At 40.4% G+C, this 22076-nt stretch overlaps 1 protein-coding gene across 1 annotated transcript; it reads right to left on the bottom strand.

Moving 5' to 3' along the window:
• Nucleotides 1–5090: 5090 nt before the first annotated feature.
• Nucleotides 5091–6044, bottom strand: LOC101141577 (olfactory receptor 2T27). Its single transcript, XM_004028745.5, has one exon. It carries the CDS (start codon nt 6042–6044, stop codon nt 5091–5093), a length of 954 nt encoding a protein of 317 aa, XP_004028794.5.
• Between the last annotated feature and the right edge of the window lie 16032 nt (nt 6045–22076).

A 22076-nucleotide genomic window follows, 5' to 3' on the forward strand; every position in this document is an offset into this window, starting at 1 on the left:
GCAACGTAGTATCCAATGATGTGAATTTCTCTTTTCCCTTACCTTTATCTCCAGTTCTAATTACATACTGCCTTAGTTACCATTTAAATAAATAGGCAGATAAAGGGGGGTAGTAACTGTTTTCATTCATGGAAAAGTAATCTACTTTCCCTCCCATCCCAACTGACAATTTGGAAATTTTCAGTGTGGAAAGTTAGACACAAGATAGAAGAGGTTTTCTTGGCTTTAAAAAAAAAATCAGCACTATAATGGCATGTAGGTGAACATTTATTGAACACTTACTATGCCAGAAATTAGTTCAGTCTGAAGAACACAGGTTTTAATGCTACATGCCAACTTACCTAAACTACATTGTCAAGGATATCACCAATGGACTAGAAAGAAAGAAGTGCATCTGGTTTCCTGGAGAAAGGTCTAAATTCCAAGCTGCCAGCAGGAGGGCTGTGATGTGGATGTGCAGGGGAATGCTTCTGGGCAGCAGTGTCAGTTCGTGTGGTGGCAAATAGAAATCAAAGGATCTGGCATATGGCCCATCCAGTCCACCCTGCTAACGCTGTGGAAGAGGAAATGGAGAGCGAAGGAATGGAGGATTACACAGGAACAGCAGTAGTGAGGTGAGATGAGGTGAGGCAGGCTGAGGTTGGCCCATCTAGTCCACCCTACTAATGCTGTGGAAGAGGAAATGGAGAGAGGGCGGGCATGGAGGATTACACAGGAGCAGCAGTGGTGAGGTGAGGTGAGGTGAGGTGAGCTGAAGCAAGGGGCAGACACCTGCAGCTATAAACACAATGCACTCATTATTATACCCCTACAGTCTGAGCTTCCAACATGTCCACATCTCCCCCTGGGCTCCAGTTACTCAGCTCAACAGGCTTTTATGTCATGCTAAGATGGCTTCTAGGAGACCTCTAATAGTTTTATTAAAAAAAAAAAAGATTTTATCTTAAGGTACATGTGGATGCCTTATGGGTTAAATAAAAGAGGAAGGAGGTTAAAATGAAAAAAAAATCATAATTTCCCTCCAAGCATGCAGGAAGTCTTCAGCCACACCTAAATGCATATGAACGGAGCAATTAATCATTTAACTTAAAATGTAAACTAAAATTTTAACAAAATATTCAGAGGGCAATCTATGCTTATCCAATAGTACGCACCCCTGCTACCAATTAAGTCTGAAACTTTCTCATTGTGAATACCAAGCACGTCCTTCCAACTGTCAGCTCTTACATGCCATTTTCCTTCAGTAAATCTATTCATGTTCTTCTAAACTATTAGATTTCCCTTAGCTTCCCACGTTTCATGCTAAATGCCCTTTTCCAGTTGTCTGCTTGCCAGATGGTGAATATATGTTATCTATACTTAATCTTGAGAAGACCACTGCCTCAGTTATTAGCAGATAAGCTCACAGTAGTAACGTGGCCTTCTAATAGTTAGAGTAATACCTAAAGAAAACATCCCAGTCTCTGGGTGATGTTCTGTTTTTCATGAAAATCTAAGGATCCTACCTCAGTGAAGCTGGGTCCAAGCCTTTCTAAAGCAGTAGTGGAATGTCAGACTTCTTAAATACATTATGTAGGGGTGAGGCTAGGTCAAAAAGTCTTTTCACTAATAGATTCCCACATCCCCCAGGAAGAATTCCTGGGTTAGCAATTAATCCAAGTTGACTGGGTTTACCATGAACTCTAGAAGCAGCCTGTCCTTTCTTGCAGAGGGTGCATTGTTTTCCCAAGTGAAGGACTGGAATCGTTTCTTGGTATTTCATCATGAAAATGTCTTACTGAATCTTGGCATCTCTCCAGAGAGATTTTAAGGGCAGTGATGTGGGGATAAGAGCCTCGCTCGAAATTGAAAATTAGATTTTAAATTTTTTTAGAAATAGAGGCTATGACAAACTAAAAAAGCTCTTTCTCAAAAGTCACTGGCCTCTTTTGTTTGGAGAGAAATCTTTAAAGTTATAAATAAGTGTGAACCAAAAAGCATTGGAGCCAAGTCTCAATCAATGTAGATGTTTCTGGTGCCAAGGTTGAGGATGCACCTGGGGAAAAGGAACACAAGATGACAGGAGCATCTGAGATTTGTGCTTCCAAAGACGGTTGGGAGACTTCAATATTTAAAAGGGAAACAGTGGGCATTAGAGGAAAAACAAAAAGGAAGTGTGAATAAATGAAGTAGTTGCCTTCTTTCCAGGCTTTAATCAGTGTTGACTGAATTCGCACTTTAGATGTGACAGAAGACGGTTTAGAGGAACACTCAGCTGGGCGTTCATCTCCTGCTCAGTGAATCTGGATTGTATATAAGGCGGTACACAGTAGAGGAAGCTCATCTCCTGCTCAGTGAATCTGGATTGTATATAAGATAAGGTACACAGTAGAGGAAGCAGTCAAATATGCATTTGTTTCAGGGGAGTGGAGGGATGACTCCCAGGCCTTTGTCCACTGCCTGTCAAGATAAGCCATTCATTTACATTGTCAGCATGACATTCAACAGAATGGTTTTCGCGTAAAGATCTTTGGGCCAGCAAGGAATTTCCCTGCTAGCAGATTGTGAGGGAGGTCCCTTGGGGAGGTATGTAGCCTTCTACTTGTGTAGCTGTCCATTCGGGAACAGTATGGAATCTGTAGCCACACAGTCGGGAACAGATGTGGAATATAGTTTTGCATGACAGAGTTCCCAAGCTTGACTTTTCCCTTTGGCTTAGTGAGTTTGGGTCCCAAGAGATTTTCCTTCTACTTTCTCATCTTCTATTTTCACAAAAGGGGCATTTGTCACTTAGGTTAACTGTTTTTCAGAATTATTTGTCTTATGCGTAGTAAAGAATATTGAATTCAGTAGGAATAAAGGAGACATGAGAAGAAAAATGATGGAAATAATGCAATTGGTAGAGAAGAAAAAAGTGAGGGTAATACAAGTTATACATTTTCTAAAATTTTCACTAGAGCATATTAAGATATTTAAACATTAGAGAAATAAATGTTAGGAAGTTCAATTTTCCTAATGGGGAAAAGAAGGTGGTCTTATTACTAAAGTTCTGCTTCCCAAACAACATCATTGAATGCTTTTCATGCATTAAGTCAGCTAATGGGCACATTACATATGATTTCTAGTCATCACAAATCCATTGGACACATACCTTATACCCTCTGTTACAGATAAGGCTGAGAAAGGTGTAGGGTTTTCTGCTTTAGAATGTGATTCAATAATTCCTGAAGAATATTTTATATGTCATCCATAAATAAAGTTCTCCAACTAGCTATTGGATTGATTGGATACACTCTTCCCTCTGGTGTGATGTGTCTTTCTCCAGAGCCACAAATGGGTTACAACCAATATTGATCCTCTCAACCCTGGATTGATCTTCAGTGCCTGATTTGGCTACAGCCACAGGGGAATTGATTTTGCTGTCAACAGCCACATCAGTTTTCCTCAAGGTGCCATATCACTAATTTAGTTATGTCATGAAAGCGTTTGAGAAGTGCTGCTGTATCAGTTAGGTTGGGCTTGTATTAACAATTTTCCCAAGGAAAAAATAACAGACCTGTGAACAATGTATTGATTGGTATTAGTTTCTAACTCATGTTCATGTGTCACAATACTTTGTCTAGTGTTGAACTTATTTATATAACTAATTTAGACTTTTTACAAGAGAGATTTTGTGGTGTCTCAATCTTCCATGTTTCTTATTCACCTTTTTTCTCTCTTCCTTCCCTTTAACTCTTTTCAGGAAGTAATCCTTTTGTATCAGTAGGTATAGACTTGGTTGCTACAAGCCAAGACCGACTCCCACAGTTTGGAGTTTAGATTGTTTTAATTTCAGATAATTCTGCCTGCCCACTCTCACTCTATTCCAAAGTGCCACTTGACATTTTTGGGTGAATATTTGGCAAAACCTTGCTACCTCCTATAAAGACTTAATTTTTAAGTGTTCTATATTCTTAAAGATATTGGCCCTCTGCTCATGTCTCTGAAAAACAGACTATTAATCCATTTTCACACTGCTATAAAACACCCCAAACTGGGTAATTTATAAAGAGGTTAAGTGGGCTCAGTTCCACATGGCTGGGGAGGCCTCACAGCCAATGGTGGAAGGTGAAGGAGAAGCAAAGGCATGTCTTACATGGCAGCAGGCAAGACTCATGTGCAGGGGAACCACCCTTTGTAAAACCATCAGATCTCGTGAGACTTATTCATCATGAGAACAGCATGGGAAAAACCCACCCCCAGGATTCAATTAGCTCCCACCAGGCCCCTCCCACTACACATGGGGATTATAGGAGCTACAATTCAAGATGATATTTGGGTGGGGAAACAGCCAAACCATTATCAGAGACACCTTCCAGTAAGTTCTTAACTGGACGTTCTGGCAAGAAAAAAATATGCTGAGATTGCCAAGATCTACAGTAAGAATGAATCTTTTTGAAATTGTGTAGAAGGAAAAACACATTTGTGGCAATTTTACTGTCACACCTCAAACTGCAAAACTTACAGCCACAGTGTGTGATAAGTGCTTAGGTAAGAAAGAAAACGTATTACATTTATGGTAGAAGATGAGCAAATATGTTGTGACTGACAGCAGTCAGGTTCTATAGTTCTATACTATGGTTTCAGGCTTCCCCCAAAAGACTTAGAACACAGCCTGAGGATAAGATGGTGACTGCTATATTTGAAATATGATAAATATTTGAGTTGATTCTTTATAATGGTCAATGGACAGTGTCTAAAGGGGAAAAGTCGAGAGAAGTCAGGGAAGTAGTTGAAGATGACCGTTTTTGTCATGACTGAGCAGAGCCAGAAACAGGCTACTCCATGATTTTTAGTGGAATACAATGCCTTGTTAGGAGCTCATGGGTGACTACTAAACCTCAACTTTATGCCTACCCCATTCCCAAACTATTCATTGTTCAGAGCCTTCATACCTTTCAAAAAAATGAAATCCTTAAAATCCCAGGCAGCTTTCCAAATCCCATAAATGCCCCACAGTTGCTGGCATGGGGGTGACTTGTTTCCAGGCAGAGAATATTTAAATTCAAGGGCAATGATAAAGTCTTGTATCCTTCATTTCAAGTCTTTAGCAAGCAGCATATGCAATTTCTTCAGAAAGTGGTTACCTTTCCTGAGGACACACACCTCCCCACAACCTTCTGTAGGGCCCCTGTGACATCCTTGTTCCTAAGGCTGTAAATGAGTGGATTGAGCATGGGAGTGAGGATGGTGTAGAAGGCAGATACAGCTTTGTCCTGCTCAGGGGTGTGGTAAGAGTGAGGCAGCACGTATGTGTACATGGCAGCCCCATAGAAGAGGCTGACAACCACCATGTGTGAGGAGCAGGTGGCCACAGCCTTTCGCCTCCCCTCTGCCTCGCTCATCCTATAAACAGTAATGAGAATTCTTGTGTAAGAGCCCGAGATGACAGAGAAAGGGATGAGGAGCATCATAATACAGCAGACATACATGGCTGTCTCGTAGGCTGATGTGTCCGTGCAGGACAGCTTCAGAAGGGCAGGCACCTCGCAGAAGAAGTGGTTGATCTCCCGAGAGGCACAGAAGGGGAACTGCATGGTGACGGGGGTGAGCAAGAAACCATCGATAGACCCGCCCAGCCAGGCTGCCGCCACAATCAACCAGCAGATCTTGCGGCTCATGAGGACAGGATAGTGCAGAGGGTTGCAGATGGCTACGTAGCGATCATAGGACATGAGTCCTAGGAGGAAGAACTCAGCCCCTGCTAAGGTCAAGTAGAGGAAGTGTTGGGCAGTGCATCCTGCAAAGGAAATGGCTCTCTGACTCATCATCTGGTCGACCAGCATTTTGGGCACAATGGTGGAAATATACAGGATGTCCATGAGGGAGAGCTGGCTGAGCAGGAAGTACATGGGGGTGTGGAGGCGGGAGTCTATATGGATGAGAATGATCATGACCATGTTGCTGGCTACGGAGGTCACAAAGACCAGGAGAATGAGGGCAAAGAGAAGCCAGGGGAAACGGGCGTTGCTGAACAAACCCAGAAGGATAAAGTCAGCATATACGGAATAATTGCTCCGCTCCATAGCTCTGTAGGGTACACAAGAGATATGATAAAGTTGGAAAAGTATTTGATTTACATAAAACATTACGATGTAGTCATGAACAAACCAAGGTCAAAATCTTATTTCTTGAAGCTCATAATTTCCCTGAGAGAACTGCCTGAGCAGGATTGTGCTACATCTCATTATACCATCATTGTTCATTTAAGGATTTTCTTGATTTGGTGATTACTATTTAGAGTTCATGATCAAACAATCTTTTTGTTCATGACCATTTATTTCTGTCTTTCGACTACCACCTTACATTGGTGAGGATGCACGTAAGACATAAGAATGGAACCAGCCTGATTCAATAGGATAGGGTGGTGGGGAGGAAGGGAGGATTGTCCACATCCTACACTGCTCTCCTTATACTAGACTCTAGTTCTCACACTTAGAATCCAGTTTGAAGATCACCACGAGTATATATTTGCCTATGGAAGAATAACTGCATTATTTGACCTAATTTACACCATTCTTGACACACTTGTACATTGTAAAATTTGAGTGCTCAACTTACATGTATCAGGTGGCATATTGCAGAATGAGCCTGTGTTGAATAAAAAGAGCTGAGTTCTGAGAAGTCATCCAATAATTCACAGGAAGAAAAATCAAGGGAGAAAACGTTGAGGGTCAAGTGGTGTTTGCTTTCCTTCTTGCAGCAGCAAACTACCAATTAACAACATACAACTCTTTAAAATGTTAGAATCCCATTTAACTTATGAAAAAATAAGTATTAGAGCTAGGGTATCCCAAAAGAAGGGATCTCTCAAACTTGAAGTTAGATTCTGCATATATATCCATATCAGTTAAATATTTTACCACAATTTAGGAACACTTATGAGTTATTTGGATAGCTTCTCCCTGCATCATATAGATCTGCACTATCCAGGGTGGTAGCCATGAGGCTTATGAAGCTGTGGAGCCCCTGAAACATGACTGCTCCAAATCAAGATGTGCCATCAGCACAAAGTTAACAATTCAAACACTTGTTAAAAATATATGCAACACATCTCCTTAAAACTTTATATTATGGTAACTTTTAGATATATTTTTATAATATAGATTAAAATTAGTTTCACCTATTTTTTACATTTTTAATGTGGTTACTAGAAAATTTAGAATTCTCTGTGGCTCCCCTAGGATTTCTACTAGGCAGCACTGGTCTAGAGTTATCCCTGAGGATATGACAGCTCCAAATACCTTCATCCAAACAAGTCCTCCAGAATTACACACACCACAAATTAGAATTGAGCCAAAAAATTTAGGTGTGTACCAAATTAGAAAAATGGCTTTACTTGTATATGCATTCACCTGCAAATAGAAGAACATTAATAACTGATTCGTAAATTTTACGTTTCCAAACAACTTTGTAAGATACTAGACCATTCTACAGTTGAAAATGAGGCTTAAGGAAACTTCCCCAAGGAGGAACATTGTTCTCTTTAGACAGTGACAGTATAATTGTTCTATGCTGTTTTCCAACGGGACAAAGTAGACATCAATTCATTCATTCCATAAATGTTTCCCGAGAGGCACATTGGGTAAGCCAAAGTTTGATATTCTGAAAGGACCTGAAAGAATGTAAGACATCGTCTGTCTTCGAGGAGCCTAGAATTGAGGCACATGAACGTGTGTTGTGTGACCACAGGTGCACTTTCAGAATGGTTTTAAGACCTCAGCAGTTTTGACTTATTTGGTATGTGAACAAAGGACAATAAAAATAATGGAAGCTGCAGCCCACTGGCTGGTAGAGAGGAACTTCACACCAGGGACCCTCAGTACATTCCACCACAACCATGCCACAGTGGATGGATGGAAAACGATGAAAATTCAGATTTTTACTGATGAAACCCACATTATATCCTTATGCATTTTTCAGTTCTCATTCTTGAAATATTACCAGCTTTATGCCAGAGCTTTCCATCAGCTGATTTATAATGTATCTATTATTTTAAAAACTGTTAAACCATTGGGAAAATTAAAGGCAAACATTTAGTAGCAATTCGTATGATGGAGAGTGCTGAATGCTCACCCAGACCTGGTTGTCCATAATTTAATAAGAACAAGATCCGTGGAGGGCTATGCTTGTTATTTCACAGTAAATTCAGAGAATGGTGGCTACCTACTGGGGACAAGCCACAGCGACTGCTATTGGTCCACTGGGAATATTAAAGCCCAAGAGGAAAAAATGGGTCCAAAAATATCCTTATCAGGGCAGCTGTGTCCCGAACCCTGACCATGAATACTCCTGGCCCCGAAACTTGCTAATGAGACCCTGGGGATCTCCCCAGCTTACTTCAGAAAGGGAAAGGGGAGATATGAGTGGCTCCATAACCACTCAGATTTTACAGCCACCTTCCAACTCTGGTAGTGTTGATTCATTCACTGTATTTTAAGGATTACCAAGTATAGCAACATTTAAAGAATACTTGGAAAATAAAGGAATCAACTGGATTATACCATGCCCCATGTAATAACTGTCTATGCATAATTCCAAACCTTAGTAAACGTCCAGTTCTATGTATACTTAATATTTAGCACATCTTTCCCATAGTCTTTATACAGAATATTGCTGTGATTGAATATGAGACACTCAGCTTGGTTTACATTCACGTTGTTGAGTTTGCTTATATACAATATTGTGAGGTGCATTCTCTGGCATAATTCATGGACAATGGTTTACTACGCTTTAGAAGCTTATCACCACCAAGTTGTTAAATGCTTAACAGTAACAGAACACACTTGCGGCAGCATCATGCTTGCCCCAGCATTTAGCACTAGTATCGAAACTCACAATATGGCTTTGATTAAGAAAATTGAACATAGTGTATATTTTGGCTATTTTGATTTTTCATGACCTTTTCTATATAGGTGATTTGTCAAGATTAGTGTCTAAAGAATATTAATAAAAAATCTTCTAATGTTCTATTTAGTGCAGCTGTTTTGCCCCCCGTTACCTGTAATTGTAACTTTGATGTTTAGGCCAAAAAGTTTTGAAATATTTCAGACATTTTCATTCTGTGTGCTGGATTTTTGAAAAAAATACTTTCCATCGAGGTGTGTGATAATATACAATTTTTTAAAATGTAGTTTATGCATTTAAAATCTTTGGTCTAGACATTAAAACTATGCAACCATTGGTTTATGAGGTCAACCATGATAAATTTGTACTTAAATTAAAGATCATGCCAGTGAATTCTATCTAATTGGAGTTCTTCAAATAAGCAGGAGTTCAAGTGTGAATGATGAGCAGGAATGACCTAAGTAACAAGGAGAACTGTTGGAAATGTGGGAACACTGTCATGGGTAAAATTAGTTTTCACCCTTGTTGCATATGTATAAATTCTGGTATAAAAAGCGGGTACTAAAAAAAATGAGTGCCAGGTTAGCCTTAAGATTGTGATAGCGACAGTTAGCTTTGGGAATCTCACCCTTTGCTGTCTATGTTTTTCTCTTCAATAGCAGATCCAGCAGCAGGTAGCCAAGTTTTTCATTTTTGTTGTCGTTCTGTCAGACTGCTCTGCATCAAAGATTGGCACAATTCTTGGTGACCATCTAACTCAGAATACGTTTGAGTGTTAAAAGGCTAAGCTAGACAGGACATGAGGACAACAGGCATAAGGGAATAATCTTCAGAAGACAGGGCTAAATGGTGACCCTGACTGTAAGACATTTAATTCTCTCTACAATCAAGATTATATTTCCTCCCCAGCAGTATTTTCACATGAAGTGTCACTTCTAGTTGTGGAAGAAAAGCCATTTTCTAAAGTAAAATCACTCGGGGAATCTTTAGAACGATAGAGAAGTTTTGATCAAGGCTGAGGGATTGTCTTGAAGCAGACCAAGGGCATGATCACCTTCAGTCTCTAGAGAAGTTGAACTGAGTTCTTCCCCTGTCTATTCCTACCCCTAAAACATTCTTGGCATTTGTCATGTAGCATTGTGAACATTAAACATGGTTTTTAATCAAAGCTGGCTTTATATATTCTATCTTCATCACTGATAAGCTTCTGGACGTCTGGCAAGCCCCTCACATTCTTTTCAGCTTCTGGGAACTTTTAAGTATTAAGTATGCTGCAATGGTTGCTCGGAGCAGGATATGGAGGGTCTTCCTAACTAAACCATTTTTAGAGATGCTTATGAGGTACCTAACAAGGTGGAATACTATGATTTAGATAAGCTCTTTATGAAGATTTTAAAATTATAGGTGAATATATGTTGCAATGATAAAAACTGTTGGAATCATTACTTGAATTCTATACAGAGCTGTCTGCATAATCTGCTACATTGATGAACAGAAAAGAGTCCATAACTACTAGAAAAAGATTGAATTATGTAAAGATTTATGTATGAGTAGTACTATCCACAAGTATCTGCAGTTCAAAGTCAGATGTATCAACTTCAACATTCTCCAGTATTTCTCTGGTTTGAACCAAAACTTTCTAGTAAGTCCAGAATCTAAAGCATCCTGTGATTGATCAGCATCAGGACTGCAAACTTACCTTACACAGTATCTTCCCCAAACACGATGATCTGAATATTTAGAGAAAAACCTTACAGAACTAAGGTAGTACATGCAATTGTTCAGAATTTCCTTTTATGTAGTAAGTATGGGGAACTAAGAGGCATACATCAGACTTTCTAAACTGGAGGTATTCTATATTCTGTATTTCAAGCTTGTTTTCTGAACTGAAACAGGAGAGTACAGGCAGGGAGAGTCTATGAATTCAAACAAGGTACAGTGGATTAGGCATGGGAATTACATCTTGTTGGCAGGAGGATAAGGGTCAGTCCCTAACTTATTGAGACTTTTTAAAACACAGTGATAGGTGAATTGTTTGAAGATCTAGAAATAGACCAGCCTGAATCTGTAAATGCCTAATGTCAGTTGACAGCAGCTGCATTACGCAGGCTGTTAAGATAGAGATCCAGTGACTTAAATAGGAGAGCTTGCATCGTGGTGATGGCTAGTACTACATTCAGGAGATACATTGACATCACTGTCTCTGGGGTCCTTGTCCCTAGCCTGCAATTACAGTTCATATGAAATGTGAAACTCCTTCACCTTAAAAATGTAACCTCTCAATTTACAAAGTAAACACCCAGATAAGTCAGGTTGCTGGCAGCTGCAACTTAAATTGCTTTTTTCTCTTACTTTGTTCACGACATTGTTTTGGAAGTTTCTCTTACACTTCGAACTTTTAGGCATCTCTCTTGAAATAGAAATCAACGTTTCTAGGAAGTATTGTCTTGCAAAAGATACATTTTGGGCCATTCCCCATCACTCAAGTATTAGTATGTAATCATCCTTTCTTGTAACTTGTAATAGGTAAAGCTTTCAGCATTGCAAGCATTTAAAAATATTCATTTTACTAATCTCAGTGTATATAAGATCCTTGAGAGTTACTTCAAGAAATAAGACCTTTTCTCATCCAGAATTCTCACAAGGGCCCACACCGATTCCTGGGGGGAGCGGGGAAGGGCAGGGGGGAATTTTAGACCTTGCAGTCTTGCTGTGCTGCCATCTATGCCTGCATGATCTTGGCTCTTTCTCATGTAATTCATATTTACCTCACTGGTGTTTAAATTAGTGGGGGTTGGAATTCAGGTTTTCTGGGACTGAAGCTTATGCAATCTGGGGCATCTTAAAACAGGCTACAAATCATGATTGCACAGGTATAATATTCTCTTCAGTGAAACTCCAACAGGATTACACTTAGAAAGCTGACAAAATACCACAAAGAAATACATACACACCCCAACTTAAATCTTAACTGGTTGAACTTACCACTTTTACCTTTTCCAACTAGCTACATTACTATGTACTCTAATATTTTCTATAAGCAAGAAGAGATGATTCAATCCTAGTATGGTTGGTTGAAATTTTTAAGTTTTTTGGTAGTTTAGAAAATTCTTTGGGTCTTTCCCCCTTTGTTTAGGATTGAGGTCCAATCTGAGAAAGCCACTGTTAAATTACTTCCATATATGACCTGCCTTAGCTTCCCCAAAAGTTGACCTTAGAAAATATTTGAAACAGAAAAATGATTCAGAGCAGTCTGAAGAATGAGCTTTACAAAACGTCTTAGGCTCAGAGACGCGAGCATGAGAATTCAATAACTTCCCTACCCCAGCCCTGCTCACACATGCGCACCTGGGGTTGTTTAAAGGAATTTTATACTTCCCCCCGGCACCGCCCCCCGTAGTTTCCAGACTAGCTGATAAGTTACCTAAAATGTTATAAGTTGTACAATATGACCTTTACCAACCATCTTCATGTTCCCTACAGAGAATAGTGTATAGCTGATCAATAGCTACAAAAGAACAATGTCTAGTTGATCAATAGTTTGTCAGCTTAGAACTTTTCCCTTAGAAGCCCCATTATAACTGCTGTTAGTTGGAGCATTTATTTAAGTCTACTAGAATCTGTCTTCTCAGATTGCATTTCCCAATCTTGGTCCAAATATACGTGTTAGTTTTGCCTCAGTTTTTTCCTTTAGGTTGATACAACCATCACCACCCATCCATCTCCAGAACTTTTTCCTTATCCCAAACAAATCTTCTGTACCCATTAAACATTAACTATTTTCTCCTTTTCCTCATCTCTGGTAACGTCTATTCTGTTTCTGTGGATTTTCCTCTTCTAGGTAACTGTAGCAAAGCTGTGCAATTACTACCTGAGACCGTCACTACCACAGTTACTGTTACTGCTTGAGATGCTCATTACAGGACTGAGGAAGGGAGGGAGGTAGAAGTGGGGGGCGGGGTGGGGGGAAAACACTGTTTGAAGGCTAAGCTCGGGGAAGAAGAGCTCCCAGCTTCTAGTGAGCAAGGGCAGCCGCCCCAGCTTCTCAGCCCTCCGCACGTATCGAGTAGAAGGAGCAGGGAGGAGGACGCAGGATTGATCAGCTGCGTGATTGATTGCAGGTGCACATGGTTGCGATCAGACTTTCCGACGCACCTAATGACACACACTTGTGCCTGCGCGTGACGCCCTCCGCACCACCTCCGCGCGGCAAACGCAGTTTGTCAGTTTGCCAAATTCTGCATTTATGAGAAGCAGTTTTGCTGCTTACTCGTGCAGCCTGCAGTGGTAAACCGAGCTGATCACGACCCTCGCTCTTTCGGCCTCCAACCCTTTTTTTTTTTAATTATGCCTGTCCCTGTATTGTGGGGGTTGAGGTCAGCGGGACTCCGGTCGGTCCTCGGTCCCGAGGGCACACCCACACGGTTTGTTCATCTCCTGTAAAGACACAGGCCTGTCCTCGTCCCCACGTTAGTAACTCTACAGAAGCAAAGGTTTCTGGGGCTGCAGCCTCCGCTCCACAAGCTGCGGCTCAGCTTCTGCCTCTTGGCCTAATTGCTGCGGGGTAAACCTTTCCATTGATAGTGAAAGATGAGCTCTTTCTGATGAACAGAAGGCACAGAGAAAACAAGTTGAGGCTTATCCTTCTCATGCAACAGTGTAGCAAAAAAGCAATCAAACCTTCCATTTGCGCTTATACAGGCGGGTCTGTTAGATGCTGTGGGTTGTGATACCTTTCTCCCAGCTGTACTTCCAAGTCCCTGACCTCCTCGCTCCTTACGTAGAGAAGGGTACAACTTACAGGGGATGAGCAACAGCTGCGCAATATATTCTCCTGCTTCAAAACCCAGAGATCTTGGGACATGACCGCTACCTGGGTTTCTCCAACACCCGAAGAACTCCTGGGACTTCAGTAACGCCCCGCAGGTTAAGATGACTTTTGCCTAAAATTAATCCCACCTATCCTGTTGGCAAAGGCCCCCAAAGGCCAGTGTGAGTCAAGTTGCTTTCCCCTAAACCCGTTCATTTGGGAGATCTAATCCTGTGCTTCCTGGTGATTGAGGAGGGGGAGTCAAAGCACCTCCAGAAACACCCCTGAAACGGAGTTGTGGCCTGGACTGGGGAAGCCCCCTTGTTCGAGGTGCCCAGGTCCAGGCCCGCTTCTCGTTTCCCGACAGGGAGTGCCGTTCTGGTGAAATATTGAGTAGCATTGATTAGCCCAGTGATTGCCCTCGTTGCAATAAGGGAAAAGTCCTGGCACTTTTTCTGTTGAGAACTGTTATAAGACCCCTTCTGCCCACAGGTCTGACGGCATTCTCTTTTGCAACGTCCGATTCTCTACACTTACAGCTTTTCCACTCTAGGGCTCAACCCTTGGCTCCCTTTAGATCTGTCAGCTACCAAAATTACCCGTTGCCTGAGTCAACATTATAAAGTAGTGAAGCTCAGTTCCCACATCTTCAAAACCTCTAAGAAAACCTCCTAAACTTTCTGCACACCTCACAGGTGCCACTGCACGTTCCCAATCCACATTTGTAGCCTCATAAGCCATAGTCAAAGTGAGCATTTCTGTAGCCACAAAAAGATGCTGCCAGCCAGTTTTCATGCTCCCTCTTGTCTACCACTTTTGATAGGTGCTCTAAGTGGGGCGAAATAGTCTCTCAGGCCCTGAAATAACAGAAATGGTACGTACCAAACTCCAAACGAAAGAAAATAACCAAATTCTTCCCCATGTTACCCTGATTCAGAGGCTTCCCGTTCTTCAAACCTCTGGGGGCACTGACAAGTACCTTTTTAGAGCACTAGCCTTACGTTGCTGCTGGCAGACTTGTAATGGGGTTTCTCGTTTGTCTGGCTAGTTTTAGTTTCTATTCCAGCAGACCTTCCTCGTTCAAGTCCCTATAGGACCCTGTCTGTCCCTGCAAGTCTCTGCTAGTCTTATATCTCTCCCTATCTGTCCCCATGGTCCCTGTTAGTTCCTGCAAGTTCCTGTCTTTCCCTACCTATACTCTGTCTCTCTATCCCTGCATATCCCTCCAGGCCTCTTCAGGTCCATACTTGTCCCTAGATGCCCCTGTTCAGCCACCACTTGTGACAGACTTGTACAATTACTACTTGAGACCATCATTACAAGCCTGAATGAAGAAATGAATGTAGAAATGGTAACGAAAGACAGAAGAAAACGGTTTTAAGGAAAGGCTCGCTTGAGGAAGAAGAGAAACCCCAGCTTCGAGTCAGCAAAGGCGGCCGCCCGAGCTTTTCAGCCCTCCGTATTTATTGGGTAGAAAGAGCAGGGAGGGGGACGTCACGATTGGTCAACTACTTGATTGATTACAGGTTCATATCATTGCTATCAGACTTTCAGACGTACCTGATAACAAGAAACACTTGTGCCTGGGGCGTGACTGCCTTCAGCATAACCTCTGTGTGGCAAACGCAGTTTGTCAGTTTGCCAACATTCTGCATTTATGAGAAGCAGTTTTGCTGCTTACTCACCCAGCCTCCAGTGGGGTACTCAGTTGATCACGACCCTCACTCTTTCGGCCTCCAACAGGGTACCTCAAATGGGTAGAATCATACAATATTTGCCTTTATACTTACTTCACTTCATTTTCAGGGTTCATCCATGTGGCAGAAAATATCAGAGTTTCATTCCTTTTGAAGGCAGAATAGTATCACATTGCTTGTATATATCACATTTTGCTCATTTATTTGTCTATTGATGGACACAACCTCTTGGCTATCATAAATAATGGAACTATGAACATTGTTGTACAATTTTCTGAGTTCATGATTTTAATTCTTTTGAATTTCAAAAATAATTTTGAAATTCTTTTGAATGGTATCTTCAATAAGTTGAGACACATACATTTGTTGTGTAAGTCACTGGGATTTTGGGGTGTTGTAGGTAAGTCCTATGAAGGACTCAGTGTGAGCAGACTGGTGCACTGTTCTCCCTTTTTATGCATGCATAGGAATATGGTTAGGGCTAGAATGACAACACACTGGCTATTTACCTTGAAATACTTTAACATAATAATAAAGGGAGTTTAAAAAGGAACTGATTGTTTGAGATACTGAAGAAATAGAAATAGATTCAGAGATTAATGAAGATAGCTACTTAGAGCCAGAACTACAGTTAGAAACAGAGATATAGATTCAATGTTCTCTCTCTCCCAAGATAGACAGATAGCTAGATAGATAGCCGGAGGATATGAATACAATTTGGCAAGCTGATTCTTAAAAAGATGATCAAAGAGCCAAGAATAGCAGCCAAGATAATGTTAAATAAGAACAATGCAGAGAAATTGTCATGCCGGAAATTCAGATTTACTTTCAAGTTAAACCGTTAAACAGTATACAGTTCACACATCACAAGACAAATAAACCAAAAAAAAGAATAAAGAGTTCAGAAATAGGTCCATGCATCTACAGAAATTTTATGAAGCCTTATTTCGTCTGACAAATATTTGTTGAATTTATACTATGTACAGCCATCTATTGAACTATTAAGACCCTTGGGATATATTTGTTTGCAAAATAGGTGCCTGTCCTCATGAAGCTGCCCATGTAGCCCAGAGGCAGTGAACAATAATAAACAGAAGAAAGAAGTTAACTATATAGTCTGTCAATGTCAAATGGTATAGAGAAAGGGCAAAAGTAGATTAAGAGAGAGAAAGAATTGCTGAAGCTGTGGTAATGTTTGTTGCTTTTTACAATGTCATCGATAGTACAGATCTCTTTGGAAGGATAACATTTATGCAGTCTTGAGGACATAAAGAATTTAGCCCTGAAGAGAGTGTTGGGGTGGGAGGGATCCCAAGTGGAGAAAAAAAAAAAACAAAACTGGTAGGACAGGCCTGAGGTGAGAGTGTACATGGCTTATTCAAAGAATGACAAGAAGGCCAGGATGGCTGGAGCAGTGAGGGAAACAGTGGCACGAACAGACATCTAAGAGGTAATGGGGGAGAGGAGCATGTAAAAGGGCCCTGTAGAGCTTCCTGTAAGAATTTTAGATTTTACTCCCAATAAACGGTGAGCTACAGTGGGGTTTTAATCACCAAAGTGGCATGATCTGATGTTTCTTCAACTGCTGCTTTAGAAATAACCCTTAGAGGATTTAGGTAAAGCAGGAACATATTGTAGAAATGGTTGGAACCTAGGTGTCTTCTGAAGGTAGAGCCAACAGGATTCCTTTACTAGTTGGATGTCGGTTTCAAGGGAAAGAGAAGCACCAGGGGCAACTCTAAGGGCTTGGATTGAGCAACTGAAATTGTGGACCTCCTACCAATGGGCCTAAGGAAAGATGCAGTTGCAGGAAGTTTAGGGTGGGAAGACAGAGGCACAGATCAGTTTGGTGAATGCCAAGTTTGTTTTGAACTGAAGTCATTAATACATAGATATTATTATATAGATACATGTTTATAGCTAAGAACCCCAATGAGCTTAACAGAGAAAAGGTACAGGAAAAAAAAGAAGAGGACCCATAACTGAGCTAGGAGCCCTCCAGTATTAAGAAGTGAGCCTGGAGAAATGACACAAGGAGAAAAAAAATTAAAAGGAAAAACAAAACAATGAGTTAGGAAAAGCCATCAGTATGGTGTACTTGAAGACAGATGAAAATGCAACAAAACAAAACACACATCTTCAATTGAGGGAATAGACAGTTATATCAAAACAAGGAAAAAAAACAGACAAACAAAAACTGTGCTGATGGCCCTGAAAGATTTCATTTATCCACATAAAGATCGTTGAAATGAGAGGTAAATATCGTGAATAGAGAGGACAGTGGAGGAATTGGGGAGACCAAGAGCAGGCAAAGCTTTTGTGGAATGTGACTATAAAGGAGACAGAGATGTCACTGCAGATCTGGGAAAAATAAATTTATCAAGTTGTATTGGGAAAATTGTTTGTTCATATGGGAAATGGAAAATCTGCCTAAAGTCACATACCACAGATATGTTTTAGGCGGGTAAAAAACTAAAAGGTGAAGAAAGAAAAAAAAAAAAACTATGAGCTTTTAGAAGATAAGATAGGATAATATTTTCTTGACTTCAGATTATGAACAGATTGCTTAAGACAAAAAAGGCTAATGTAAAGTAAAATATTGGTAATTCAATTTACAAATAAAATTTAAACACTTGGATAGGTCACAAACTAGTGGATGTGTAACAAAACTGAAAACAAAATATCCAGCACATGTATGAAAAAATTCTTATGTGTCTATAACAAAAGGCCAAAATTTGATAGCAAATGGGAAAAATACTTGAATAGGTACTTTACAAAAGAGAAACTCTAAATGGCTGATAAATCAAAGAAAAGTTACTCAACCGCATTATAAGTCAGAAAAATACATACCCATCAATTCTACCCATAGGTATATGCACTATATTTTTTGCATTTATATATGAAAACATAAGGACATAAATGTCAATAGCAAAAGCATTCATAATAGCCCCAAGCTGAAAATAACATACATACCTAATAACTATAGAATAAATATATCAATTAAGATATTCAATGATATTGCATATGCTAAGGAAAATGAGCAAACTATACACAATAATGAGCTGAATACCACAAAAATTATATTTAGCAAAAAAGTCAAAATAATATATTCAAAGTAACTTCATTTTTAAAGTTCAAAAATAGGCAAGAGTAAACTGTTGTTTAGAGATAGATACCGTATTAGTCCGTCCTCGTGCTGCCATAAAGACATACCTGGGACTGGGTAATTTACAGAGAAAAGAGGTTTAATTGACTCACAGTTGCTTAGGCTTTACAGAAAGCATGGCTGGGGAGGCCCCGGGAAACACACAATCATGGGGGAAGGTGGAGGGGAAGCAGGTACAATATTTACAAGGCTGAGCAGGAGAGAGCGAGTGAAAGGGGAAGTGCTTCACACTTTCAAGCAACTAGATCTCAGGAGAACTCACTCAGAATCATGAGCACAGCAAGGGGGAAATCCATCCCAGGATCCAATCACCTCCTACCAGCTACCTCCCTGAACACTGGGAATTACAATTCAACATGAGATTTAGGTGGGGACACAGAGCCAAACCATATTGATACATAAGATGTAAAACTATGAAAATAATAAAGGAACTAGTCACCTATCAGCTAAACAGAGAGTACCTGATTCATTCAGGCCAAAATGTGAAAGTATTACTAACCACAGGTTCTTGGGCTCCTGTGCAATAGAAATGGACATGAGACCAAGCAAGTTTTCCAGACAAGGCTTTATTAAGGGCTTATGCTCGAACACAAGGGAGACAGCACTGGAATGACAGTTCTCTGGCTGGTTCCCCATGGCTAGGTCTTTGCTGTGTTTTAAGATGAGTGACGTGGATAATCATGAGGTATGGGAGGCTCTTTATACATGTGGAGTGGAGCACAGGGTGTGCAGGCACTGTGACAAATTATGTGAACACATACACTGCATGATCAAAAAATGGTGGGTAAGCCCTTCCCTGGGTGGAGATTTTAGTATTATAATGAAGCAAGGGGTAAAGATCAGTCATTCTTCTGGTCTTAGGCACACGTGAGTGATAAGGTTAACTCCCTTGAATAAGATTTATGGTGGAATGCTGCTTATCTCAGTTTCTTCAAGTTATCCATGCAGTGGGTATCGTGCCAGTGGAGGTGGTGGTGCAAGGTCTGGAAGTTGGCAGGTACGGGGAAAAAAATGTGATAGTAGGGGTGGGGGCCAAGCCCTGTCCTTACTGTGTCTCAGAAGTAGGTTATGTGTATTGATACAGTTCAGACACACATTCTGTCCCTGATATAATGAACGGATACAGTTCAGACACACATTCTATCCCTGATATAATGAACTGATACAGTTCACAGACACATTCTATCCCTGATATAATGAACGGATACAGTTCAGACACACATTCTATCCCTGATATAATGAACTGATACAGTTCACAGACACATTCTATCCCTGATATAATGAACGGATACAGTTCAGACACACCTTATATCCCTGATATAATGAACTGATACAGTTCAGAGACACATTCTATCCCTGATATAATGAATGCATACAGTTCAGACACATTCTATCCCTGATATAATGAACGGATACAGTTCAGACACATTCTATCCCTCTTAGTGATGCTAAGCCTAGGAATCTAGGAGTACAGAAACTGTAGCAAAATCCCGTATAAATGGACTGCATAGACCACATGAGCTGTGTTTGGACTTCCCTGTGAATGAGATGGGTCACACCATAAGATGATAGATAGTATCAAAACTTTGCAAAGTTTATAATTAGTGGTACGGGGGGCGGGGGGGAAGTAAGACATTTTTTCCTTGCTCATCAAAAGGTTCGTGGTTGGTAACTTCTAACAAAAGACAGATTCGCAACAGAAAAGTATAGCAAATTTACTTAGTAGAAGTTTCATGAGGCATGCGAGCCTTAAAAGTATGATTAGAACATTTAAAAATATGATATAATGGAAATAAACTTAGGAGGAGGACTTAGCGAGGTTTGTTCAGATTCTTAGTGGCCTCCCCATGTGACATTTTTTTCCCTCTGGGCATTGGTCAGGGCCCCTCTGGAATAAGGGGCTTATTACCTTCTCTCAGAACAGGTAGGTCTGAGAATTATTTTGTGGACAGCTCTCAGGGGAGAAGGGCAGAAAAAATCAGAAGGTGACCTTTCTACCTCTTCGGTTTTCTCAGTTTTCTTCAGCTTATTTAGTATGTCAAGTTTGCATCTGATGAAAAAGCTGAACACTGTAAAATATTTAAAGAGGTTTATTCTGAGCCAATATGAGTGATGATGGCCGGGGAAAAGCCTCAGAAGATCCTGAGAAAGTGTGCCCAGGGTAACTTCTGTCTCCCTAAAACTTAGGGAAAGAACTTGCAGGCAAAGTCATAAATCAATACATGTAAAATATACATTGTTTCAGCCTGAAAAAGCAGGACATGAAGTGGAAGGCTTATGAGTCATAGGTGGATGCAAAGATTTTTCTGATTGGCAATTGGTTGAAAGAGTTAAACTAAAGACTTGAAGTCAGTAGAAAAAAATGTTTGAGTTAAGGTAAGGGAGTTTGTGGAAGCTAAGATTCTTGTTACATATATGAAGCCTCCATGTAGCTGGCTTCAGAAAGAATAGATGGTAAATGTCTCTTTTTGGACCTTAAAAGGTGTGAGCCTCACAGTTTATCTTTCCTAGATCTGGAAAAGGCCTAGCTGCACTAACGGCAGATGCAAAATTTCCCCTACAAAAGATAGCTTTGCAGGGCCACTTCAAAATCTGTCATATAAATATATTTTGTGGTAAAATATTTTTATTTCTTTCAGTGTCTTCTATCTGTCATGTGATGCTATATGGGAGTCAGGTTGGAATTTGTTATCTTATTGTTTTGTCAGTCCTGTGATCTCTATTTTAATGTTAATTCCAAAATGGAGGGAGTGCAACAAGGTGTGCCCAATCCCGCTTCCCTCATGGCCTGAAATTTACTTTTTCAGATTGCTCTCAGCTCCACTGGCCAAGAAGGGGGATCCATTCAGTTGATTGGGGGGCTTAGGATTTTACTTTTAGATTTCATCAAGAAGCCATATTTGGAAGGATCATGTTCTGAGCCCTGACAGAGGAGTTTAAAATTTTTCACATCTGTCTATTAACTCATCATAGACTAAACTAGTTTACGCAGTTAAATAAAATAATGAACTATTTCAAAACAAAATTTGACTCTAGTAGACAGTGTCTGCACAATCATAGCAATCCAGTTGTGAGAAATGTTATAAAAGAACCAAGAAATAACCGTGTGACTACAAAACAATGAGGGATTAGGCATCAGAAGACTGAAAATAAGCAACATACTTGAGTGTGCTCCATTTTCCATCTCTCTCATTTTATCGTATTTACTCTTGCATTCCATGAGACAGTGTTCCTGCCTCTATCCGAAATTAGACCTCCTACTTGGGCTTTGTGTTGCAACCTCAGAAAATAATAATAAATCCCAAGCCCTGTCGTTGACTGAATGGAAACTCTCTTACCCAGAGAGATCTCAAAGAAATCTGAAAAACTAGTTCAGGCCATGCGGGAAGGGAGGTCAGACATGACTCCTTGTACTCCGTTTGTTTGGAGTTTAGGTACAACTGACCAGCATTAACATTAACACAGTGATTATAAGACTGACAAAACAGACTGTGGCAACAATAGCAAATTCCAACCTGACTCTGATATAGAATCACAT

Source organism: Gorilla gorilla, chromosome 1, assembly GCF_029281585.2.
Source record: "Gorilla gorilla gorilla isolate KB3781 chromosome 1, NHGRI_mGorGor1-v2.1_pri, whole genome shotgun sequence".
NCBI lineage: Eukaryota > Metazoa > Chordata > Mammalia > Primates > Hominidae > Gorilla > Gorilla gorilla.